Source organism: Mesocricetus auratus, unplaced genomic scaffold (assembly GCF_017639785.1).
Source record: "Mesocricetus auratus isolate SY011 unplaced genomic scaffold, BCM_Maur_2.0 Super-Scaffold_100013, whole genome shotgun sequence".
In the NCBI taxonomy this organism is placed as follows: domain Eukaryota; kingdom Metazoa; phylum Chordata; class Mammalia; order Rodentia; family Cricetidae; genus Mesocricetus; species Mesocricetus auratus.
Window position 1 is genome coordinate 6564607 of NW_024429196.1, and position 26852 is coordinate 6591458.

Here is a 26852-nt window from a genome sequence, read left to right on the forward strand (position 1 = left end):
TACCCCTCCTCCCCTACACTTTCGGCCCCCTTGCACACTCACGGTTCCCCTGCACACTCACGGCTCCCCTGCACACTCACAGCTCCCCTGCACACTCACAGTTCCCCTGCACACTCACGGTTCCCCTGCACGCTCACGGTTCCCCTGCACACTCACGGCTCCCCTGCACACTCACAGTTCCCCTGCACGCTCACGGCTCCCCTGCACACTCACGGTTCCCCTGCACACTCACGGCTCCCCTGCACACTCATGGACCCCCTAAACATCTTGGCTCCCCTGCACACTCACAGCTCCCCTGCACACTCATGGCTCCCCTACACACTCACGGCTCCCCTACACACTCACGGCTCCCCTGCACACTCACAGCTCCCCTGCACATTCACGGCTCCCCTGCACACTCATGGCTCCCCTGCACACTCACGGCTCCCCTGCACACTCACGGTTCCCCTGCACACTCACAGCTCCCCTGCACACTCACAGCTCCCCTGCACACTCATAGTTCCCCTACACACTCACGGCTCCCCTGCACACTCACGGCTCCCCTGCACACTCACAGCTCCCCTGCACACTCATGGACCCCCTAAACATCTTGGCTCCCCTGCACACTCACGGCTCCCCTACACACTCACAGCTCCCCTGCACATTCACGGCTCCCCTGCACACTCACGGCTCCCCTGCACACTCACGGTTCCCCTGCACATTCACGGCTCCTCTGCACGCTCACGGTTCCCCTGCACGCTCACGGCTCCCCTGCACACTCACGGCTCCCCTGCACACTCATAGTTCCCCTGCACGCTCACGGCTCCCCTGCACACTCACGGCTCCCCTGCACACTCACGGCTCCCCTGCACACTCACGGCTCCCCTGCACACTCACGGTTCCCCTGCACACTCACAGTTCCCCTGCACACTCACAGTTCCCCTGCACACTCACAGTTCCCCTGCACACTCACGGCTTGCATTCTCCAGCCGCACCATGCAGTTGAGGTAGTCATCAAAGTCCAGCTGGAGGCTCTCGTCTGCGTACCTGAGGATGACCAGCTGCAGGAGATGGCCACTCAGCTGAAAACCTGCAGAGGGACAGACTCACGACCTGCCACAGCTGAGCCCCATGGTGAAGCCACAGCTTTGGGGTCTCTAGAGCCACAAAAGTGAATTTATTCAACTTACAAAGCCTGTGTGCATGTGTTCATGTGGATGTCCATATGGGTAGAGGCCAGAGGTCAGTGGCAGCTGTAAGTCCTCAGGGCCACCCCTTTTGATTTTTTGAAACAAAACCTCTTACTGGTCTGGAACTTGCCAAATAGTCTGGGCTAGCTGGCCAGCAAACTTCAGGAATCCTCCTCTCTCTGTCTCCCTGGTGCTAGGATTATAAGTGCATGCCACCACACCTGACTTATCTTACACAGGTTCTGGGGATTGAACCCAGCTCTTTGTGCCTAGTGTGGCCAGGACTTGATGGCTGAGCCATCTGCCCAGTCCACTGGTATTTCTCAAGACCCTTAAGATCCAGGGTGTTCAGTCACAAAAAGACAAACATGGTATGTACTCACTCATATATGGATTTTAGACATGGATCAGGGGAGTGTTAGCCTACAATCCCAGGGCCAGTGAGTCTGGGAAACAGGGAAGTTCTCAAGAGATATGCATTATACCCCAGAGAAGTGGAAAGAGGCTAGATCTCCTGAGCAGAATGGGAACATGGGGGGAGAGGAGAGGGAACCAGGAAAAAGAGGGGAATAAGAGGAGGATAGAAGAAGACATGGGGAGCAGGAAGGTTGAGTCAGGGTAAGAACAGAGGAGACCAGGATGAGAGATACCATAATAGTAGGAGTCATTATAGGTTTGAGGAGAGAGCTGACACTAGTGAGATTTCTAGAGATCTACAAGGATAACACCAACTGGAAAACTAAATAATAGCGGAGAGACATTAATAGCCACTACCTGATGATAAGGTTGATGACAACCTTATATGCCATCCTAGAACCTCCATCTAGTGACTGATGGAAGCAGAGACAGATACTCACAGCTAAACACTGAACTGACCCCCCTGGAACCCAGTGACAGAGATGGAGGAGTGATGAGCAAAAGGGTCAAAAACATGCTGGTGAAACCCACAGAGACAGCTGACTGGACAAGGGGGAGCTCTTGAACCCCAGACTGATGGCTAAGAGGCCAACAGGGGATGGATCCAGACTCCATGAATGTAGTGCCAGTGAGGAGGCCTCAGAAATCTCTGGGGCCTTGGGTAGTAGATTAGTATTCACCATGGCATAGGAATGAACTTTGGGGGCCTATTCCACATGGAGGGATGCTCTCTCAGCTTGGACACATGGGGAAGGGCCTAGGTCCTGCCCTGGATGAAATGACAGACTCTGGAGATCCCCCCAAGGAGGGCCTCACCCTCCCTGGGGAGCGATGTGGGGATTGGGCTGGGAGTGGGGGGTGGGGGTGGGGCTGGTGGAGGGAGAAGGTGGGGAGCTGGAATTGACATTTGAAGCGTGCATGTTTCTAATTTAAATTAAAAAAAAAAGATCCAGGGTGTTGTAGCTGTCTCCTAATGGTGGGTGCTACTACCCTCAATGGGGGGGGTACTGTGTAGTGATATATTATTTATGATTTATTAAAGCTTGACTGAGGATTCAGAAAAGTAAAGTCAGCCTCAAGCTATAGAGATCAAGCAGAGGTGATACACACCTTTAATCCCAGCTAAGAGGTGGTGGCACAACCTTCAATCCTAGGACTCAGGATTAAGAGATAGACAGATCTCTGTGAGTCCAAGGCCACCCAGATCTACACAAGAGTGAGTCCGTCTAAAAGAGATTTATAGATCACACCTTCAACCCTAAGATTAGGAAAGTATATAAGACAGAAACAAGGTCTCAAGGATTCATTTTCCAGCCATGCTGAGAGGCAGCAGTCTAAGGCTTGCTGAGAGCTCGTGGAGTCAGGATCAGCCCGTTCAGTCTGAGTTAGTGTTAGGAGCTAGTGGCCAGGTGCTTTGCTTTTCTGAACTTCAGCTTGAAGTTTTATCCCCAGTATCAGTCTCTGGGTCTTTTATTATTCGTGTTACGATACTGTGTAGAGACTCACTCCTCACATCATGCTAGAGAGAGGTGCTATGCACATTGGAGGCCAGTGTGGCCCTGGAGGTGCCCTGGCTACCACAGGACATGGCTCCGCTTCTCTGGCATTCATCAGACAGTTCGGATGAGTTGGAATTCCACCTGCCTCTGACTTTTATTGCTCTGCTTCCTAATCCATGTGTGCCTGACCATGTGTTCACAGGAGCATTTGGAAGTCCACCGGGGGGCCTTCTTACTAATGCTTCCAGTTCCCCAGAAGCGGAGGCTGGTCAGACTCAGAGCTCGTCCTGGCATCTCTTCCAAAAGACCAAAGGAACAGATGAGCATCTCTCCCCCACATCAACTCAGGACTGCAGACTTGGTTAAACTCTGTAGTTTCCTGCTCAGTCTATTCTGCCCAGGAAGTGGGATTGAAAGCTGCCCAGAGAATCAGGCACTGTCTCATGTTCACGGCACATTTTGTTCTTCACAAAGAACCCAAGGTGTCACACTGTGCTGTGCCTTCTGCTGCGGTCAGTTGCAAATGCCTGTTTAGCACATAACAAGGCGGACCAACCATACTCGCCACAGATAGTCCTGTTTAGGTTTTTGTTGTTGTTGATTCTTTTCCCCATATTTTTTCCCTGCACTTCCCCCATTCCACCCAGCCTCCTTCCTGTTCCTGTCACGGGTCCAAATGATGGTCCCATCCACCCTCATCTCTTTTTCCTCTCTTATGTTCTTTCCAGGTTCATAGTTTGTACTCACACCCTCTTAAAACACATGAAAATATCAGCTGCACACACATCTGACAGTTGTTTCTTTACCTGCAGCTTTCAGGGCGGTCCGCAGCTCATAGGAAGACATGGTACCAGACTTGTCCACATCGAACTGGAGAAACAGGCTCTGGGGTCAGGGAGTAGAGCATTGAGAGTGGTCAGTGACAGCTGGTAGCTCCCAGGGATGACAGCTGCCTTCTAGACAGGCAAGAATGGACCAGGACCCTCCCTCCCTCCCTCCCTCCCTCCCTCCCTCCCTCCCTCCCTCCCTCCCTCCCTCCCTTCCTTCCTTCCTTCCTTCCTTCCTTCCTTCTTTCCTTTCTCTTTTTCTTGGACAGAGTCTCATGTATTCCAGGCTAGACTCCAAATCTGTATGTAGCAGAAAATGACCTTAAACTTCTGATCCTTGTGTCTCCACTGCCTAAGTGTTGGAATTATAGATGTTCATCAAAATTTCCAGATTCATGCTGGGGATCAAACCTAGGATTTCATACATGCTAAACAAACACACTATCAGTTAGCTAGACCCCCAAGTTTGTAGGTCCTCTTTTCATTTCGTCCTTTCCGCCTCTTTGTGTGTGTGTGTGTGTGTGTGTGTGTGTGTGTGTGTGTGTGTGTGTGTGTGACAGGATTTCTCTGAGTAGCTCTGCTGTCCTGGAACTCATTTTGTAGACCAGGCTGGCCTCAAACTTGGAGACTCTCCTGCTTCTATCTCTAGAGTGCTGGGATTAAAGCCGTGCACCACCCCTGCTAGGCTAGGCCCACTTTTTTTCAGTGCAGTGCTGAGAAGTTAGGGTCTCACTTGGCAGGCTCTCCTCCCAGCCATGGGTCCTCTTTTGCCTCCTTTCCTTCTGAGTGGAAGCACTGTGGTACCTCTGCCAGCATCAGGACGCACTGTGGTTCACGGACTCCCCTCCCAACACTACTCAGTCTATAGCCTAGGTTTTTGCCCCACTCTGCTGGGGGTCTGGATTAGATCACATACCATCCAGTGCTTCAGCTTGTCCCAGAATACCCGGAACTCTTCAAACTCCAGCTTTCCATTGCCGCTTGTCTGGCCACATGGGCTAAGGGTCTTTTAAGTTAGGGCCCTTGTGGGAACCCAGCTCTGGGATCACAGGAGGAGACCAGGGTTGAGTGGGGCCCTGGGGGAGTAACCTTAGTGATGGGAACAGGACCCTCTGAAGAGGGTAAATGGCAGGTGAGATGGGGGTGGGCACCTGATTATTTACAATAGAGCAAAGCAGACCCATTATTCCCTGGGGGAGACCCCCAGATCCCTTCAGAAGCCCTCTCCCCACTGCAATGTCCTGACCCTCTTGATTCTGACCCAACCCCGGTTAGGTCGGCAAGGCCTCCAATTTTTAGAGCTGTGGAACCCGATCCAGGAAAGAGAGCACCACAAGACACCACTGCTCAGAGGGACCAGTCCATGGAAAGGATACATCCATCAGAGAGATGATGTTTCTGCATGACAGCAGGCTCAGCTTCTTGAACTTGAGGGCTGTTTCTGCAATCATATGGGAAGCTGTGAGATCAATTAACCTGACAAGACAAACTTACTCTCCCTTCTTCTGAGAGCCCTTAAGTGTAGGCAGATCAGGCTCTCTGGGACCATGATGTGGACACTGTCTTAGGATGTTGAGAGTAGGGGCTGTGTGGTGATATTTTGTTCATGATCTAACAAATAAAACTTGCCTGAAGATCAGAGTGCTAAGCTAGCCACATTAGAGGCCATAGAGGCCAGGCAGTGGTGGCACATACATTTAGTCCTAGCAGCCACACTAGTAAACCATAGAAACTGAGCGGCAGTGGTGCAACCTTTTAATCCCAGCACTAGAGAGTAATATAAGGCGGGTGGAGACAGGAATGCAGTGTTGTATTCAGTCTGCAGTCTAGGCAGTCTGAGGAGCAGTGCAGTTTGGAGATGCAGTCTGAGGACAGGATCGCCCTTTCGGTCTGAGCATTGGGGGAGGTGAGAACTCTCTAGTGGCTGGCCGTTTTGCTTCTCTGGTCTTCAGCTTTAACCCAATATCTGTCTCTGGGTTTTTATTATTCATGCTACAGGGCTGGACTTCTGGAAGAAAGGTTTGCAATCTGTGCAAAAAGCCTTAGGGATGGGGCTGTTCTCATGCATTTACTTGAGCACTAGGGAATCCTAATTTTTTTTACCATCTGTCTGTTTATTAAAGATTTGTTTTCTTTTAATCTGTGCATATGTGGGTTTGTCTGCTATTTGTATGCACAGGTGCCTGTGGAGGCAAGAGAGGGCATCAGATCCCCCAGAGCTCGAGTTACAGGAGGCTATGAGCAGCCTAACTCCCGTGCTGGAAACCAAACTCCAGTCATATGCAAGAGCAACTCTTAACCACTGAACCATCTCTCCAGCCCATTCATCATCCTGTTTATAATTGCAAATATTATTTAGAAATTATATAAATTGCCAGAGAGGAGTTAACATGAGTTAACTGCAACCACGCAATATTCCACTGTTTCCTAAGTGCACATTAGTGATCAGCTCACAAAAGTTCAATGGGCAGGGTCTAAAATTGCTAAGGAGCTGAATGTGATGGCGCGTGCTTATAACCTCCACACTAAGGAGGCAGAGGCAGGAGAAGCACAGCAAGTCCAGGTTAGGCACAGCCCAAGTGAAACCTGGTTTAAAACAAAACAAGCAAACAAACAAAAATTGCACCAAAATTGCTGAAGAAATTTGATATCCACACACAGTTGAAAGAATCTTAAAAACACTGTGGTAGCTGGGTGGATGTCGTGCCTGTAATCTTAGCACTCAAGATTCTGGCGCTGGAGGAATGTAAATTTGAGGCCAGTCTAGGTATTTAGCCTGACCTTGTCTAAAAAAAATACAAGCAAGGGCTAGGGAGATGGTCCTGGCAGTGAAGTGCTTGTCTTGTAAGCATGAAGATCTAAGTTCAGGTCTCCAGAACCCACATAAAAAGAATCCAGAAGTACTGGAGTGAACTTGTAATCCCAGGACTGGAGAGTGAGGTCCTGGAGGCTCCATGGCAGGCCAGACAAGTTTACTTGCTGAGTCCCAGGTCAATGAGAGACTCTATCCAAACAAACGAAAGCAGGGGGAGCCATACTGAGGTTGTCCTCTGGCTCTACATGCAGGTGCACACCTGTACACGTGAACACCACACACACACACACACACACACACACACACACACACACACACACAGGAGGAGCCATATCTGAGGTTGTCCTCTGGCTCTACATGCAGGTGCACACCTGTACACGTGAACACCACACACACACACACACACACACACACACACACCAGTATTCTATGTGTAAGAATTCAGTAATGACCACATATTGCATGATTCTTTTATATAAAATGTCCAGAATAGCAAGTCTGAGATGGAAAGTAGATGAGAGGTTATCAGGAACTGGGGGATGATGGAATAGACAGCCACTGCTGTGGCAAAAAATGTAATGTAATGGACTTCGTATACACACATGTGCAAACTTAGATACATATACACATGTGAGAATACATACATGCACACGCAAATTGCACACACAGCACAGTTAACACACATGTATGCATATATACATGCATGTAACATGCATAGCACAGACAACAGAGACATATATACACACATGCACAGCATATATGTATGCATATGTATACACACTCACACTTGCAGAGCACAGACCACACACGGTGACAGTGGTTACTTGGGGGTCATAAAGTGTGCTGGTTTTTATCTTTGCCACTTGCTCTTCTGTAGAAAAGTCTACAGAACACACTACCAGAAGCCTGCATCATGTGTGCAGTTAGGAAGTAAACACTGAGAACAGTTTCTACAGTCTGTATATGGGTCAACTGTGGTGAGCAGGTCCAAGGCTCTAAAGGAGCAGAGCCTGGGAGAGCTCTGACAGTGTGGTCACTCTTCCTCTCCAGGGAGGCCGTCCCCTGTGGGAATGATACTTACTCTTTTGCAGAACAGCATTTAAAACATACTCAAGCTCCTCGGCTGTCACCTCCATGTCCTGCAGAGTAGAGACAACTGTTCTTTATGGTCCTTAGCAAATGTAAGCTTGACTTGGCTCTTTGGAGAGATTGGCCCTGGGGACACTGTGCTGGGAACTGAGTTCACATCCATGGTAGCTGTAACCCACTGGTTTCTCTGGGAAGGGCAACCACCCCAGGAGCGACAGCCCAGAAAGACTCTGGAAGGGTGAGGCATGCTGCCCAGTTCCCTGAGGATGCAAGATTCTCTGAGAAGGCTTCAAAAGGCCACCAGAAACTTTAAAGGGCCAGAAGGTGTTTAGAGAGCCAGCAGGTTCTTGTACCTTCTCACAGGAGTACCCAGAGAACCAGAAACACTTCATGTATTGGAGTCTCACCTGCTATTCAAGACAGAATACCTAGGACTCAGTTCACTGGTTAATATAAAACCTCTAGGGGTGAATACTGAAATCCTCAGTATAAGAAACCCATTAGCCCCAGCATCCACAAAGCAAAAGCTGGTGAGAGAGACATTGAGACATTGCCAGAGTCATGAAAGGGAGTCTGCAGCTCTAGGATGTCCAGGCACTTTAAAGGAAATTTTGTTGTAGCGTGTGTGTGTGTGTGTGTGTGTGTTATGTATGAACACATATGTGTGTGTTATGTATGAACACGTATGTGTGTGTAGGTCAGCGGACAACTTTGTGGGGCTAGTTTTCTCCTGACACCTTTACCTCGGTGCTGGGGATCAAAATCAGGCCACCAGGCTTGTATGGCAAGTGCTGATACTTGCCAAACCATCTTGTCAGGCCTCGTTTAGTCTTTTTGAGACAAGGTCTCACTCTGTAGCCCAGGCTAGCCTAAAAATCGTTCTGCCTCAGCTTCCCAGGTGCTTGTATGACAGGCACCAGTAACCACATTTGGCTACCTATGTGGTTTTTATGCACATGAAGATCTGGCTAGCTCCTCAATACGCCTGGGTGCTGAACATAGTCACTGTTGACATTATTTTAACATATGCCAGTCGTCTCTGCCACTGAAGCTCCCTGGCCTGGGAGTGGGTGTTTGGGATGCTCAGCTCTAGTAAGAAAGTAAATTGCAGTACACGGCTACCCTGGCCAGGGGAAATAAGCATGGAGATATTACACCCAGCCACCCAGTTGGATGGAGAGCAGGACAGGGCCTGAGCAGGCAGAACTTCACTCTCAAGGGGCTTTTTATTTGTTGTTAGTAATGAAGGCTGAGTGAGTGTTCCTGCATTTGTCCCCCACTTCCTTCCAAATGCTGCCCTCTCCCTCAGTGACATCCGTCCATGCCTCATGCACCTGCTCAAGGGCTTGCAGCTATCATGATGAGGGCCATCCTGTCGCCTCTGGAACCCTTGGGAGATCTTTTGACTCTGGAGCTTTGCCCCCCTCAGCCTCTACCATACTTTTCCCGGATCTGGAGAGGGGTGGCTGCATCCATATGGCTTCGTTTGTCTACCAGAGTCCACTGCTTCACTTGGTTAGGTATCTGCAAAGCAACCAGTCACTATGGCTCTCCAAGTGTGAGATCGCTTCTCTGGACTGCCCCTTTCAATCCAGGAGCCCCAGGCAGGAGAAGGGAGCAAGGGAGTAGAGTCAATAGTGTCTGACATGAGCTAATTCATCGGGCTCCTTCCATCATGGTCTCCAGTGAGGCAGGAACCAGCAGTGGCATGAGGCCTGGAGCTACATGAGGTTTCATCTCATCCCCCAGAATTGCCAGGGCTCCCCAAAAGGAAGCTGAGCAGAGATGGGAATGAGGTGGAAGACCAAGGACCCTAACCTAACCCTATCCCTAACCTATCACTGCTCAACAGAGGTGCATTGAGTTGACACTGTCAACAAGCTGGAGCTCAGGTCCCCAAGAACCAGACCTGATTTTGTTTTACAACAAGCCCAGAAGGGCTTGGGGAGGTGCTGTTGACAAGTCCATAGTCACAGTCCTCTGCTGGGACCCCAGAGCAGGCCTTAGCCAAGGTCAGGCTGGAGGTAGGAGGGGACCAAGACAGCTGCATCCTACCTCACCAGCGATTCTCTGGAACAGGGCCCGGAACTGCTGCTCCTCCTCAGTTTCCTCCTCCTGTGGAGTTGGCTTTGGGGGCTGAAAGAACCAAAAGAGGTTGTGTAAAGGGCAGAGCAGGGCTCACAGAAGAGAAACCTGACACATACTTTCTCACATAAATAGCAGAAAAGAAGAACCCCACATCGGACAGATACTACGCTGTCATCCCTGAAGGAAAAGCCAGTAGAGCTCTTCCCTAGTAGGTGGGAGGTCCTGGGTCAATCCCCATCCAACAAAAGAAAAGAATGGGAAACGCCCAGCATGGAACACAGCTATCAGCATCGGCACTCCAGAGAGTTTCATGTGGGAGTTAGAGCAGGGGGCCTTCCTAGTCACACGGCCAGAGCCGTTAGGTTGAGTTCATCCCACATCTCCAGATTTCTCAAAGCTAGATGAACAACTGGTTTCATCTCAGGAACATGAAGTTGAGCTTGAATGACCCCGTTTCAGTTGCCCAGAGTAAGAGCTCTGTCTGTACTCACAGAGAGCTCCGTAAGTTTCACTTAACAGGAATGAGAAAGCTAAGGGTGTCTGGGCCTGACTGGCAGCTTGGCACAGGGCTGCCATGCTCCAACCTCATCCCCTGATCCATTATCTGACTTGATAGTCACCTTCCAAGAGTGTCACCAGCACCCAGAGCAGGCAGATGGCTCAGTACACTTTAGCTGTTCTGCTTTTTGCTTTTCTGCAGATTTTGGTCCACTTATAAACTGTAGCCCTGGGCGGGGGGGGCCGCACAGAGCAGCAGGTGTTCCCCCAAAGCAGGTTTCAGCTGCGGGTGAACATTCCGACTATTTCAGAAGCACTTGGTGAGTCTTCCCTCACCACTCATATAGCCAATATCTATTATACAACTTTGGATTTCACAATGACATTTTGATTCAAGCATATTATGTACTTTGGCTTTATTAATTCCTCCATTAGCCTTTCCTGCCCTCCCTGCTAGGGCACTTCCTCTTTCTGGTTAGCCCCCTTTTACCTCTGTGACATATATACCACACATAGACATCTGCACATGTATAAAAAGATCTTAAGCAATCTTAAAGATCTCATAGCCGCCAGGCATTGGTGGCGCAGGCCTTTAATCCCAGCACTCGGGAGGCAGAGGCAGGCGGATCTCTGTGAGTTCGAGACCAGCGTGGTCTACTGAGCGAGTTCTAGGACTGGCTCCAAAACAATACAGAGAAACCCTGTCTCGAAAAACCAAAAAAAAAAAAAATCTCATAGCCCCCCGCAGTGAGTCCTGTATTCTCCAAATCAACCGGACTCATTTTTCTTTTCTTGTCTTCCTCTCTCTATCCCTGCCTTCCTCTCTCTCCCTCCCTTCTTCTCCTCCTGTTCCTTCCCTCCCACCTCCCATCCTTTCTCGCTTCCTCTCCCCTCTCCTCTCCTCTCCTTCCTTCCTTCCTCTTTCTTTTTTGTGTGTTTATTATGAGATGGGGCCTTACATATCTCAGGAAGGTCTTAGGTTTACCGGGTAGCCAAGACTGGCCTTGAATTCCTGACCCTCCTGGCTCCACCTCCAAAGCACTGGAATTACAAGAGTGCTCCACCTCAGTTATCTTCTTAAATAAATTTGAAATCATTTTACTTCCTTAACAATTAGCAAAGGCCTCTCAGGGGAAGAGGAAGCCCAAAGAAAGATGGCACGTGCAAGACTGTTATTCCAAGCATCCCAGTGCTCCTGCCTAGTCCCCTGGGTGATGAGGGATGAGAAACAAAAGCCCTGGCCTCTGGGTTAGAGCCAGCCAGGTTGCTTACCTCACTACAAGCAGCCAGCTCCTGAATTTGATTTTTGAGAGGAACAGTGATTTGAAAGAAGAGTTCTAGAAACTCCAGCTGAACCCCATCCTCCACAGCCACACCAGAGGACTCACCTCAGGGAGATCAATGTCTATGTTCTCATCCAGGTCCCTGCAGTGGCAGAAAGCACACCATCTCAGTTGTGGACATGCATCCCACAGGACTAGAGCTATGGAGAGGCCCTGGCCAGTCAGAGCCTTCTTATTCAGTGTGGTTTGTTTCTCATGGGGCTGGCAACCCCTCCCTGCACCAACACCATCCCCAGTCTTTCAACCCTGCCCAGAGTGCCAGAGAGAAGGAGACTGCCGTGATCCTAACTCAAGGCTAGCTTGCAGTCCTGAGCACATGACAACAAGAGACTATAACAGCATCTCCTGCCTTCCAGATGCACTCCAAAGAGGGCTCTCGGCGTGATCTCGGCTCCTCCAAATACCCATAAGCTCTGCCTCCAGAGGAGATGTGCAATCAGAGAGCAGCCACTCGGCCTGCTCAGCACTGTTTCTTCTTGGGTGGGTTCTGAACTGCACAGAAAGGAGAAAGCCCGCTGAGCAGCGGCATCCATCTCTCTCTGCTTCTCGACTGCATGTGCAATGTGAGCCGCTGCTTTGAGCTCCTGCTCCTGGGCTCCCCCCACTAACATGGAAATAATGCACCTAGAATTGTGAGCTAAAAATTAAACCTTAAATTGCTCTTTCCAAGGCATTTTATCGCAGCAATAGGAAGCATAATCAAGACACTGTTCTCTCCCTCATCATTCCCTGAACATATATGGCATTATCCCCCCAGAAATGCTGAAGGTTAGGGCCTTCCCTGAGAGCCACACCAACAGACAGAGCTCACTATATCCCCTCTGATGAGAACACAGTGCTGACTTGGTCTCTGCATCATAATGGGACCCCAGGGGGTCAACTTTCAGTCTTCTAACAGGATAGAAAGCAAAGGCTCAGGACCGGTGTCACTTGGCTCTGTCCTGTGCTGGCCACTTACAGGATATGGTCATCTTGGGCTTATATAGGCATTATGTGGGAATGGATGCTGAGAAACCCATCCTTGACTTGTATCAGTGTAAGAGCACTGGAGAAATGTGAAGACTTCATTGCTTCTATTTGTCCTCCACTGAGAACCCCAGCCACACTTTGGAGCTGGGGACCCTCTCATTACACACTACCAGTCCCGTTCTGCCTTCCTATACAGAAGGTAGACAAGAGTGGTGAGCCAACAGCCATCTCTCTTGACATATCTGAGGATGTTGGCCGCTTTTGAAGCTTTATCTGGAATTCTCCAGATTCTCAACCTTCCTAATGCTGCGACCCTTTAATATAGTTCCTCATGTTGTGGGGATCCCCTAACCATAAAATTACTTTCCTTGCCACTTCATAACTGTAATTTTGCTACTGTTGCGAACTGTAAATATCGGATATACAGGATATCTAATAAGTGACCACAGTGAAATGGTCATTCAACCCCTAGGGGTCGCGACCCATGGGTTGAGAACCATTGTGATGGTCTTCCCTAGATTAGGAAGTGAGTTCTTATATTTCCCCCTGTGCCACAAACACAGTCACTGATGGTGAATGATAGTGGTGAAAAATGTTATCAACAGGAGGAACGAATTTGAAAGACCTCTTTTAAGACTCCTGAGCACGAGGTGGCAGTGTGAAATGGTTCACACTCACTGGTGGGTGTTTAGACCAGAGCTGAAAGACTGTGTGATTCTGGAAACTTCCAATAGTCACCTTCACCATCAAGTGCATAAATATACTCAGTATCCCTAAATAAGCCCCCACCCCATTCTTGAAGCTTCTTGGGAATTGGGGCTGAGAAACAAATGGCTATACCCAAAAGGCCTGTTAAGCACGACTCCAGGAGCAAGGGACTTACCACTGGTGTGCAGGAGAAGGGATCTGTAGCCAGGGCATGCAAGTTCTTTGTACCCATCACTTCCTGAGCAGGTGATGGGAGGGGGATGCAGGTCTAGCTCTGCTGGACTCTCCAGGTGACCCTGACATACAGTGCACACTGAGGGAGGGCTCTCCAATCCCCTACTCCTCACCGAGTAACTGCTCTCTTCTCAGAGAAGATTCTCAGGCAGAAGTCGGCCTCCTGGTGTGGCTCAAAGGTGCTGGGGATGAGGATATAGTCTCCCGGGGGCAGCTGGAAGCGGCCTGAGACTTCTCTCAAGTTGATGAACGTCTTGCTTCGTGCCAGGGAGGCATTGTACCTGAAAAAGTCCCTACTCAGGTGTCCATCCTTGTCCTGGTCCTTGTCTGGGCACTGCAAGGGAAGGAGAGTTCATCAGGGAGACATGACTCTGATCTTCACACTCAATTGGAGAATTGGCTATTGATCATGGCACAGAGTCCAGAAGCAACAGGAGACTCAAAGCCCTTGCAGGGACACTGAGAGCAGCTGGACCCTACCTGGTAAATGGCATAGCCAATGGTCAGCATGCTGGCACCAAATCTCTTGAGCTTCCTGCGGTCTTTCTGCATCAAGGCTGCTAGGAAAGTGCAGCTGTCCTGGACCTCATCCTTCTCAGTCAGGGACAGCTTTATCTGTGGGTTGGTCCAGAAAGTGTCTGCATTTGAAAGGGGGTGGATTACTATCCCTTCCTTGAAAATACAAAATCATAGTTCAAATGGCAACATGTTGCTGTGTGGGCACCTGAGTTCGATTCCCCAGAACCTACCCCCCCAAAAAAACCAAAATAAACAACAAATAAAATCTCAGAAGGATGGCTCAGCGGATAAAGGCATTTTCTGTCAAAGCTGATGACCTGAGACCCACAAAATAAAGGGAGAAAGCCAACTCCCAGAAGTTGTCCTCTAACCTCTACTGGTGTACCATGGAATGCACGTGCGCACGCATGTGCGTGCGCGCGCATACACACACACACACACACACACACACGCACGAACACATGCACACACACTCAATAAATGTGATAAATGAAAACACTACATAGGATAGTGCATGCATTTGGTTCTGGGAATGGGGAATCAAGCAGATGCCTGGCACTCACTGGCCAGCCAGCCTAGCCTACTTGATGAGCTGGCCAATGAGAGACCCTGTACCAAAAACAAGGCGGTGACTTTGACGGGTGACAGCCAAGGTTGTCTCTTGTCTCTAACCTCACAGGAACACATAGAAAAAAATTACAAAATAAGAATAAGAACCTGACACATGGGCTTACACATGTAAGCACACATAACACTAACACAAAGAAAAAAATTGCAAGACCCACATTAAAAGAACACATGCACTCTCTACTGTATCCTCACTGCTTGTTTCTAATCCTGGAAAAGTGGTCTCTTCGCTCTCTGTTCCCATTAGCCCTATCGCCCTTTCTTATCCTCAGCAATACTCCAAACCCCTGACTTCCACTTCTTCCACCTTTTCAGCCATTATCCTCACAGCCCTTAAAGGCTCTGATGCCTGCCCCACTCCACGTTGGGCAGTAGGTCCTTTGTCCCCACTAACCTGGTGTGACTTGTGGTTGCGTCATCTGAACCTTACAACAGGGCATTTCCCTGAGTGTCTCTTGCCAGCTTCCTGCCTAAGGTTCAGCTGTCATCCCCTGAGCTTGCTGTCCAGCTCCACACAGACTGCCCCTTCCATGTCCCCAGATAGACTGGATATGGGAATAGGAGACAGAAGGACAGAGAGGACACCTACCCAGGAAGTTGCGGCAGCCACCAGCTGTGGAGCCACGAACCCAGCTTCCTTGGTGGACGGTCACCTCCCACCTGTGGAGGGCATTGTCCTCCAGGGCATCAGGTGTGAGGTTGCAGATCTCCACTTTGTCAAAATGAGCCTTGAAGTCCTCGAATGCCATCCTGAGACAGAGGGGAGGATACATCATCAGAACGTCATCGCGATGGCACCAGCTGTTTGTACAGTCAACCCTCTTCCTGGGGAGGGGAGACACTGGGGTCTCTCCAGAAGGAGGGAGAAGGGAGAAAGAGAGAGAGAAGAGGGAATAGGGAAGAGGGAATAGGGAAGGGGAAGAGGAAGGAAAGGGAAAAAGAGGGTGGTTGTTGGATACATGAGCCCTGATTGCAAGCAAAAATGCAAAGGATGACATTACCAAAACTCCCCATCGTCGAGAGCACAGTGACCCAGGCGCTTCTGCTCCTCCAGGTTCACAGAGCGCCATTCAAGAGAGCTGGAAGATCAGGGCCACAATTCAGTCTGGGAGCAGGGCCATCTCCCTGGAGTCACACCAAACCAGATGTACATAATGTAGGGATCATATCCTGGTTAGTGAGTCTCACTGGACCCAGACTAGTTCACTGCTGGCTCCAGCATGACAGTGGTTAGAAAGTGAACTTTCAAGTGTTGTTGGTAGACAGTCCCTTCATAGGTCATCATGGAACAATCACAACGACCTGAACACAGCAGCCCAGCTGGATGTCACCGGTCATGCATGTCCCTACCTTACATCCTGCCTGTGGCCTGCAGCAGGCCAAATCCCTTCTGGTTTATAAACTGATACTTGGGTAGTGCTTCTAACTCTTGTGGTTGTCATTTGAAATACTAAGTGCCTCATTTATGTTACGGAGCTCAAGAAGGGTCTGCTGTGGTTGAGTCCACACAACACAGTGTGTCAAAAGTTGTGTGAATGTGTTATCTATTATCTATCTACTTTTCCATCTATTATCTATCATCTGTCTCATCTATCTACATCATTTATTTATCATCTGTCCATCCATACACATTTGCACATCACCCACCAATCCATCATGTATCCATCCATTAATGTATCATCTATCTACTCACCTACCTATTATCTATTCATCCATCATTTACATACTAATTCCTCAACCATCATCTATCTATTCATCCATTAATTTATCTACCCATCCACCTATTAAATATCAACACCCATCAGTCCATCATCTCTCATCTACCAATCCATCTGTCATCTAGCTATTCATTCATTCACCCACCCACATGTCCATCTGTCATCTATACACCCATTTTGACCCATAATCTATCAATCTGTCCATACATCCATGTCTATGCATCCATACATTAATGTATCCATCCATCATCCATCCATTATCTATGCATAAGTTTATCCATCATCCATTCATCCATCACCTATCCATCAAACCATTCATCTATCCATCCATCATCTACTACTCTAATCATCTTGTAGATCTTAGAAATCCCAGCACACAAGGTTTTTCTTTCCTGATTAAGCTGAGCACTTTTATATTTTCACATGAAGTGTGCATTTTCTGATTTCTTTGACCTGTCTAGGTGGCCAGTGTCATTACTCTCATACTTGGGGTTATCACTAACTAGAATAAGGTTACTTGAACACACACACTGCAATAGACCGCAACACAGTGGTACATATAGTGCAAAATTTTCATCATACCACTAGGAATGATGTGACAGTTAATATTATTCTAGATAACTAATACTTATTTCTAGAATTTTCCATGTGATACTATATTTCAGACCTCAGTTGACCATATTTAATTGAAACTGTGAATGGTGAAACCTCTGGCAAAGAGGGTTAACTGTCATTTAAATATCATCACTTCTGCTGTGGTGCTGTGACTGTGTGGCAGATCTATTTTGTGTCCAGCTAGGCAAGGCTCATGGCATCCAGGGAGGGAGGGCCCCAGCAGTAGAGAAGAGAGAACTAAGGGTCTTTTATGAGTCACTGAATCATTTTCTTCTAAATGGATCACACCCAATGATGGGCAGCTAAGCAATACCTTTGATGAGTAGTGTTGGACATCAAGGGGCTAAAATGGCCACAGTCCCTGGAAGCTTTGTAGGCAGACAACCTCTGTCCATCTCAAACTGCACTCACTGTATTTGATTCTCCTTCAGCCTGAGTTTCAGAAGGGGAAAATGGCAGTTTCCTTTTATAGTCTGCTTCTGCAGATGCAAGGTACAAAGGGCTACAACATGGTGCCCTCATATTAATTCTAGTTTTAATGTCAGTCTTACTGATTTAGGTTTCACTCAGTCTCAGTTCTTCCCATTTTCACCAGCAGAGGGAGACCAACCTTGCTCTTCCTTTGCTGTCCTTGTCTGAATCCTTCCTAGTCAGTCTCCTTGAGATCTGAGAAGGACAAACGTGAACCAGCAGGACAAGAGCCTTGCAGGGCTGTGGAGAGGCTGCTCTTTCTCACTTCCCAGTCACCTGTATCACTGCCCAAGGGATACATGGGGACATCTTGGAAAGCTGGCCTTTCCAAATTATTAGAGTCTAGTAGTGGGCCAGTTTCCTGTTCTACTTCCGTTGCTCTGTTGGATCATGGACTTTAGCCAGTGATCAATGACCATCAGAAACAGCCTTAGAGTGACCTGACCTGTTTGGCAGTGTTTCAGGGATTCCCAGACTCAAAATACTCATACTCACCCACCCCGCTCACACACACACACACACACACACACACACACACACACACACACACACAGAGTTGCCGGTAACTGGAGTCAAAGTCCTTCCTGACACCCCAATGGCAGTAACTATCCACAAATATGATTACGTGGCAGTGAAAGATATATCCTGAGAGTTGTTTATCCAGGATCAAGTTTAACATAGAATGTGCTCTAAGTAAGGCTTGAAGAGAAGAAACCGGGAGTTCCGGGGCAAGCCAGTTTCTCACAGGTCTACATAGGCCAGCCTGGCTACTTGTGGAGCTGGCTACGTAGAAGGGATGGAGCCACTCACCTGTCACTCCAACGCCCGTTCCACTCCACCTGGCCCCAAGGATTTCGGACTCTGATGAGCTTGACTTTCCGGCCTTGGAGGTTAACCTCAAAGGAAAAATGTCAAGGAAACGGGGTGCATTGAGCCTGAAGTTAACTTTAACCTTCTGTGAGATCTGGGTCCTTCTTTATGTATGACTGTATCATTCAAATTCCTGAGGGAAACACACTGAAGATATACTGTACAAGCTCGATTTTTCATACCCCATCTCACCTTCCTAAGTACTGGGATTTTAAGCCTGCTCCACTAACCCTGGTGAGAAATTAATTTTCCTTTGAGTCTCACTATGTACCTAGTCTTGCTGCGTACCCATCTCAGCCTTTCTGTGTAACTCAGGCTGGCGTCAGCCTCCCATTGCTGGAGTTACAGGGTGCTGGGGCTGCTGATGTGCAATGCTACCCCCAGACGATTCATCCATCTGTTGTCCATTTTATTTTATTCTTGGTGTGTGTGCCAGCAGAGGAATATCACAGTGCATATGTGAAGGTCAGAGGACAACACTTGAGAGTTGGTTTTCTCCTTCTACCATGGGAGCTGGCAGTTGAACTCAGCTTCTCAACTTGCTATGTTTGTATGGCACATACTTTTATATTTCCTAAGCTATTTCACTGTCCCTGACTCATCCGTTCTTTTTGTTTGTGTGTTTTGAGTCAGGGTTTCTCTGTGTAGCCCTGGCTGTCCTGGAACTTGCTCTGTAGATCGGGCTGACCTTGAATGCTGGTCTCAGATTCAGAGATCCACATGCCTCTGCCTCCTGAGTTCTGGGACTAAAGGTGTGTGCTACCACTGGGTAGGTGGATTGGACTTTTGTTTAAGTATGTACTAGCATTTTTCTTTAAACTTTTAAAAAATGATTTGTTTATTTTTATTTTATGTGCATTGATATTTTGCCTGCATGTTTGGCATATATGTCTGTGTGAGGATGTTGGATCCTCTGGAACTGGAGTTACAGACAGTTGTGAGCTACCATGTGGGTGCTAGGAATTGAGCCTGGGTCCTCTGGAAGAGCAGCTAGTGCTCTTAAGCTCTGAGCCATCCATTCTTAATGAGCCCTTGGAACTTCCTTTCTGAAAAGAATACTGAACCATCCTCTGTACAATGACCATGCCGCATCTGGGAAGTGAATCTATTTAATAGGAAAGTGGTTCATCTCCACATGAGTGAGCTTTCCATTAGGCTATGGTCCCCAAAGTTTCCAGGTCCCGTACATGTGTCTCTTTAGCATCTGCCCAGGGAATGATGCATAGCAGTCCTCAGAAGTTCATGGAGTTACTACATAGTCCCAGTGTTCGATTAGATTGTAATCCTATGTGCTGGGAGTTTAATTAGACTGTAACCCTATGTGTTAGGAGTTTAAGCAGCAACAACAAATGAAGAATTCTGCATTTCACATTCAGTCTTCTCCAGCTATGGTCAAGAGAAGAAGATTCTTGGTGATGGTGTGGGTAAGCCTAAGCCAGTAAGAAGCAAGTAGGAAGGACTTGGTAGAAAAGGGAGACTCTGAGAAAGGATTCAGAGGTTAAGAGGTATCAACTAACCAGAAATCTTAACTATCAGTTTATTATCACATGCTGAATGAGAGTTGTATTTTGACATGTGACAACAATTCAAATAAGCTGGAGATGTGGCTCAGTTAGTAGAGCTTGCCTAGCATGCATGAAGCCCCGAGTTTCATCTCCAGCACCACATAAACCAGGTGTGGTGGCACACACCTGTAGTCTCATAATTTCAGCACTTGGGTGGTAGAAGCAGGGAATCAAAAGTTCAAGATCAGCCTTGACTGTATGACAAGTTCAAGGCCAGCCTAGGGTACATGAGTTTCTATCTCAGACAAGGCCAAACAAAACAACTCAAACCTCAGAGTTTAGGAGCCCACAGCTCTGTAATCATACAAGCCAACTCTTATAAGAAATTTCACATTCAGAAATGAGCAAGCGCCTTGTCCGTGGACAGAATGCAGAAGCAAGTAGATCAGAATGAAGACAAGTCACTAGGTTGGGAATTTCGGGAAGATATAACTTAAAATCCACCTGCCTACTCAAGTGAGCATGTGTCTCAGCATGTGTGATGGGAACTGTGGTGGCTTGAAAGAAAATGGCCCCCATAAGGAGTGGCACTATTAGGAGGTGTGGCTTTGCTGGAATAGGTGTGGACTTGTTGAAGGAAGTGTGTCACTGTGAGGGTGGGCTTTAAGGTCTCCCATGCTCAAGCTATGCCCAGTCTCAGTTTGCTTCCTGTTGCCTACAGATCAAGATGTAGAGCTCTCAGCTCTTTCTTCAGGACCATGTCTGCATGCAAGCTGCCATGATGATAATGGACTAAACCTCTGAAACTGTAAGCCAGCCCCAATTAAATGTTTTCTTTATAAGAGTTGCTGTGGTCCTGGTGTCTCCTCACAGCAATAGGAATCCTCAATAAGACAGGAACAGACAAACACAAGTGACTAACACCCTGAAGAAGCCCAGAGTCCACCCCCATATTATACAGGGGCTGCAGTGTATTGGGGGTGTTGAAGTCCCCTCTTCTACACTCTACTCCTAAAACACTGCAGAGAGAAGAGGCTGAAGGTGCCATGTCCTCTACAGACAAGGCTGGACACCCATCCAGTGGGGGATTCGGGCAATGCCAGTCCCTGGGGCTTTGCTGGACTTGACCTGGAGGTTGGAGCTTCTATTCTCTTGTCTTCTGCCTTAACCTGTTCTCTCCTCTCTTCTCCATGTGTCCAAGAGCCTATCCTTTAAGACAGTCACTTCCTAGAACTGAGGTGTGCTGTGTGGGATCTAGGTGTCTGAGGGCCAGCTCCCACACTAGATTACCAAGGATTGGATTCAAGGTGGTCAATTTCATGTCAACTTGACAGGGTCACAGGGCACCCAGATATTTGGTTCAAGGAGAATCTGATTGTGTCTCTGACTTTTATGTGACAGACTAAATTTTAATTGGAAGGCTTAGCAAACAGTCTGCACCTGAAGAGCAGAGTAGAGTAAATGAAAAGTCAAGGAAGGAGGCCTCTCTGTCTGTGCTGCCTGCTGAGGCTGGGGCATGAATCTCCTGCCTAGTAACCAGGAACTACACTGCTGTTTTTTTTCTCAGTCTTAGCCCACAGCAATGCCAGGGGTGTTCTTACAATCTTTGAGCTACAGGAGACAAGTCAGAGTGGTTTACATACTTATACAGGCCTCTCTCAATATATTCATATAATAATTGCACATGAATGTGCATATTGCATAACAAATATGTGCATGTGTTTATCCTCATATAAATTTAACATGCATATGTATTATACATAACAAACATGAATACATGTGTGAATATGCATAATCTATACATATGTGCACATTAATGAACATGCGTATCAGCATGCAAATATAAAAATGTACACACATATATAAAATGAATGTGCATGTGTATGTATGTATATATGTTTATTAATTTGTTGTTATAATGGCTGTATATCTCTGTAAAACCCTGGCTTTATAGGACTGATATGGAATTGGGAAAGAAATAATTTATAAACATAAAATCTAACCAGGCGGTGGTGGTGCACGCCTTTAAGCAGAGGCAGGCAGATCTCTGTGAGTTTGAGGCCAGCCTGGTCTACAAAGCGAGTTCCAGGACAGCCAAGGCTGTTACACAGAGAAACCCAGTCTTGAAAAACAAAAACAAACAAAAAACCCAAACAAAACAAAACAAAACCCCCATAAAATGTAAGGTAGACCAGTTGCAATTCCTAAAAGGTGAGTTTGGTGCATGGGTCACCTGCCTCCTCTCTGGGTCCTGCCTGCTATTTCTCCTCTTAGCTGTTAGGTGGCTTGTTCTCTGCTGCACACCATATCTAAAGACCAGGGTTGTCCTGTTCCCCGACCTTGGTCCTCTGCAGTGGGCCCCACCTCTACCTGGTCGAGTCCAGTCACAGTGTAGGCATGACCCTTAATGAGACCAAAAGGTGTGCGGGCTTCAGATTCAGAGGCATTCAGGATCTAGAACAGAGGAAGACCAGAGTCAGATCCATCCTTTAAGCCAGCCCTTCTTCTGGGTCAGCCCTGGCCCAGCCCTATGCCTAGCTCACACATCCCAGACCTCAGTTCCACAAAGGCAGCCATGTGTGCAGGCCTTAGAAGTTAGGGGTGTAGGACCTCCTAATAGGTTTGTCAGTGATACACAGCAAGACCAATCTCTTCCCAGGGTGAGGGGAGGAACCCCTTCCATTGAAACGAGTTTACTTTTCTGTCCCCAAACAGACAGTAGCCACCCCAGTAATAGATTAGTGAATGGTATTCATAGTCACACAGAGGGGAGGTGTATCCTGGTGATGTGTGATTTGATCACAAAACATGAGCTTAAGTAAGTAAATAATTTGTTTACAAAATTAGATCTTTATAGTTAATCCAAAAAGAAGGGAAAAAACTCAGATAGATTTCAAAAACATTAGGTATAAAATTATACCTGTATATGTATCCTATATATAGAGGAATTAGGAAAATGCTGTTAGCCTTTTCTCTGGTGGTTTTGTTTTTTCATGGTACATAAAGAAAAAGGAGCACATTTAATAAAAGCACACCAGAGGGTTTCCCTTCAGTGGGATGAAGTCAGCCTTCCATTGCTGATGTGCCCCAGCATGGCAGCACTGGTGTGGAGGACAGCCAGGGCCCTGGTTGATGTGATGCTGGGGAAGCAGCCCTGGACCTGATGGGAGAGACAGACAGCTGTGCTTTCAGACCTCATGGGATGCTCTACTTGGCAGCAGGTGTTTTTGCTTTTGCCACCCAACAAGCATTAAATAAAACCTTACGTTTGCTTGTTTGTTTGACACGGTCTCATGCATCCCAGCCTGTCCTCAGGTCATGTAGTGGAAGATGACTTTTAATTTCTGACCCTCCTGCCACCATCTCCTGAGTGCTGGGAGTTACAGGTATGTTTCACCAGCCTGTTTTAATACAGTGCTGGGCCCCAGGACCGCCTGCAAGCCAGGCAAGTGTTCTACCAACTTTTTAAAGATGGTTTTAATTAAAGATGACCACTCTCCAGATACTCAAGTCCCTTCTGGGCTGCCACGTCTATCTGTTGGTGCTTAGATGACTGGCCAGCCACTTACATCTATGGAGCAGCCCAGCAAGGAACCCCGCTGCAAGGCCTTCTCCAGAATATCGTAGAAGTCTTCTGGTGCTTCTCTGATTTGGAAGGTCTCGGCCACACCCCCAGTGAAGTCTTCCATGGCCTCCATGGTGCTGCCCCCCTTTAGTGCCTCATAACTCCCATTAAGCCTGCAAAGATGGAAGAGTGGATTGGTTGATGGGGTGGAGGAACAGGAAGAGGGTTTGCTCAGTCCACAGAGCACAAGCTGGACTCTCTAAGGAAAGGCAGTGGTGGGCAGCGGGGGAAAGCCCTGGCTGGCACCTCAAGGGATTAGAGTCTGTAGACCACTCCTGCCGTCTTCCTGGTGAACATGTATTTATATGCTTAAACTGCTTGTTTGTTTATTTTTGTTTGTTTGTTTGTTTTCTTGCCTCAGTCTCCGAAGTGCTGAGATTTGTAGTTGGAATTTTCTTTGGGCCACCAACCAACTCCCAAATAAAGACACAGAGACTTATTAATTGTGAATGCTCAGCTTTAGCTTAGCTTGTCCCTCTAGCTCTTTTAACTTAATTTAACCTGTTTCTATTCATCTACATTTGCCTCAGTTTCCCCAGAGCTGAAGTATTTATCACCATGCCCAGCTTCTTCTTGAAAGTTTTCAGGTATGAATGTATGTGAGTAGGTGTGGAGTATATGCACATTTGTGTACAGCTGCATATGCCTATGTGCACACACAGAGGCCACTGGAGGGCCTTGCATGTCACTCTCTTCCTTATTCCTCGAGACAGGGTCTTTCACTGAACCTGGAGCTCGGCTAATGGCCAGCAGACCCCAGAAATCTTCCCATCTCTGCTCCCTACAGCACTGGGATTATAGTCATTTTCTTGATAGCCTAGCCTTTTGTATTTGTGTGTATAATCTACACATACACACATACACTTCTCATCACTGCCTCTGATGGGAGCATCAAAAGTACGCCCTGTGCTCCAATTCCCTCCACCAGCATATGCTGTATGCTGTAGGCCATTCCACACTGGTGGGTAATCTTGCCTTCCAACAGCTAGCATTTGGCTTTTCCCTATCTGCCCTCTGTCTCGACAATTGCTCAGTCACTGTGTGGGTCACTGCGTCAGGATTGTCTGTCTGTGCTCTGTGAGATGTGACCTTGTCTATCAGAGTTCAGTACCTTAATCTCTCAGACATGTGTTTCTGGGGTGAGCAAGGCATCTACTGTGTCCCCCCACTCAAGTGAGGTTTTTTCATATATTTGTGATGTGACTGGACCTTCTAATCACAGGCTGTAACTGGAGGTATGAGGGAATTGGGACCATCTGGCTAGGGTTAGAAATAGATGTGCTAACTCCACATATGTGAATTTCCTGGACTCGTTCAATCACAAAGACAGGAAGTGGGCAGTACAAGGGGGGGGGCTGGAAGGAGAGGGACAGGAGAGTCAGTGTCTGTCAGGGACTGTGGTTATAGTTTTGCAAGGTGAACAGTTCTGAAAATAGGTGCATGGTGGTGCCATGACAGATAAGTGTGTTAATGCCATGGAACTATGCTCTCAAAATATAAAAATGGTAAATTTTATATCATGAACATTTCATAACAAGTTTTAAAAGGAAGGAAAGGAGCGCTTGTCGGGGACAGTTTCTGACTTTCCACTTACAGGGTTTAAAGCCTCATACCTGAGTTGTGGCAAGCCCTGGTATAAGACCTGAAGAACCATTGTCCTAGATCAGTTATTCAGGAAGACGGAGGAGACATGAGGCTACCTATGCTTGAGGCTGGAAATGTGTAGGCCATGGCATGAAAATGGCCTAGTGGTCCAAGTCCCTGACAGGTAGCAACCACTCTTCCCTACTAACTGCACCCCAGTTTCTCCACCAGATGTCCCTGAGAGGATGAGCCCAGGCTTCCAGGAGCAGCAGGAGGGAGCCCCACTCACTTGGCGTAGGCTTTCTCCAGCAGTGCACTCCAGAACTCATTATGGTCAGCAGAGTGGAGGAAGACCAGACGGTCCCTGAAGGTGGGCAGGCGGTCATCGATCACGACATCCAGCCACTCACTGTGCTGCCAGAACTAGTGACCAGGGCGGGATGAGGTGACAACGGTGAGTCACAAGGAGGTATGGGCTCAGTGGTAAATGCTTACATCCTGGTTCTTCCCTCCGAGCACACTGCCCATTTGCTCCAGGGAAATTCCTATCTGATGCCATGCAGGGCCACATGGATGTCCTGACAAGACCATCTGGGCATCATAGCAGAGTGCCTACCTGGATTTGTCTACTTAGCCATATACTGGGCCTTCATCCACCATGAAAATCAATTCCAGGACGGTGTCACCATGGAAGTGGGGGATGGAGCAGCCACAGTATACATACCTGTGCTCTGAGCTAATCCATCTTCTCCATAGACTCCAGGGTAGGTGGGCGGGGAGGGTGGCGTGTGGGCTCAGCTCTGTTCACACACAGCCTAGTCTCTGTGTACACTCCTGCCTTATTTTGGCCTTTCACTATCCCGCAGTTTCCGACCCACATAGTTCCCCCTTGAAGGTGGAGCTGCAACATGAGTGTGTATGGACTTGGTTTTTCTATGTGCCATGCATGTAGAAGTGAGGAGCATATGTGTAATGCACCCGAGAATCTGTTTGGGTTTACACGCGTGTGAACATATGCATTTATGGGCATGAGTACCAATAGACTTGCATATATTTATGAACATGAATGGGCCCATGTACATGCATGTGATGTGTATTCATGTACAGTTGTGGGTTAACACCTGTGTGTATACACTTAAACGTGCATTGTGTGCGAGTGCTAGTTAGCATCAACTGTTAACTTGACACAGTTTGGAGTCATCTAAGGGCATACCAACTGAGGAACTGCCCAGGTTGGGTTGACCTGTGGCTGGGTCTGAGAGATTATGTTTGACTGATGTGGGAGAGCTTGGCTCACTGTGGGTGACACCACAGATAGTCCTGCGCTATATAAGAAAGCTTGCATGAACTAGTGAGCAAACTGTAAGGAGCATTGCCCCATGGTTTCTGCTTGAGTTCCTGCCCTGACGTCCCCTCAGTGATGAACTGTGACCTAAAAGTATAAGCCGAATAAACCCTGTCCTCCTCTAAGTTACTCTCCACAGAGACAGAAAGAAACGAGAACAGTAGGTGAACACATGTGTGAATGTGGGTGGGTGTATAGTGAATATGCGGGGTAATGGATATATGTGTGCATATGTGTGTACATATTTGAGTTGGCACACCTATGTGGGTGTACTGTGTGTGAGCCCACTGGTGTGATATGTGAGAGTGTGCATTGCC

At 47.9% G+C, this 26852-nt stretch overlaps 1 protein-coding gene across 3 annotated transcripts in view; it reads right to left on the reverse strand.

The window, feature by feature from the left end:
- The window catches only part of Capn9 (calpain 9), a 48091-nt gene that overhangs the window by 3233 nt on the left and 18006 nt on the right, over nucleotides 1–26852 (reverse strand). Inside the window, exons 5-19 of one of the 3 annotated variants that reach the window (XM_040755318.1) lie at nucleotides 25480–25613; nucleotides 23551–23719; nucleotides 22352–22435; nucleotides 18417–18502; nucleotides 15804–15881; nucleotides 15392–15552; nucleotides 14137–14294; nucleotides 13770–13990; nucleotides 11791–11827; nucleotides 9872–9952; nucleotides 7809–7866; nucleotides 5289–5353; nucleotides 4829–4897; nucleotides 3892–3970; nucleotides 1027–1069 (exon numbers count right to left, since the gene is read on the reverse strand). In XM_040755318.1, the coding sequence (XP_040611252.1) occupies nucleotides 1027–1069; nucleotides 3892–3970; nucleotides 4829–4897; nucleotides 5289–5353; nucleotides 7809–7866; nucleotides 9872–9952; nucleotides 11791–11827; nucleotides 13770–13990; nucleotides 14137–14294; nucleotides 15392–15552; nucleotides 15804–15881; nucleotides 18417–18502; nucleotides 22352–22435; nucleotides 23551–23719; nucleotides 25480–25613 (1523 nt within the window). Of the gene's footprint in view, nucleotides 1–952; nucleotides 1070–3891; nucleotides 3971–4828; nucleotides 4898–5288; nucleotides 5354–7808; nucleotides 7867–9871; nucleotides 9953–11790; nucleotides 11828–13769; nucleotides 13991–14136; nucleotides 14295–15391; nucleotides 15553–15803; nucleotides 15882–18416; nucleotides 18503–22351; nucleotides 22436–23550; nucleotides 23720–25479; nucleotides 25614–26852 lie in introns of all 3 variants that reach the window. The other 2 variants (XM_040755317.1, XM_040755319.1) reach the window with 2 other exon arrangements.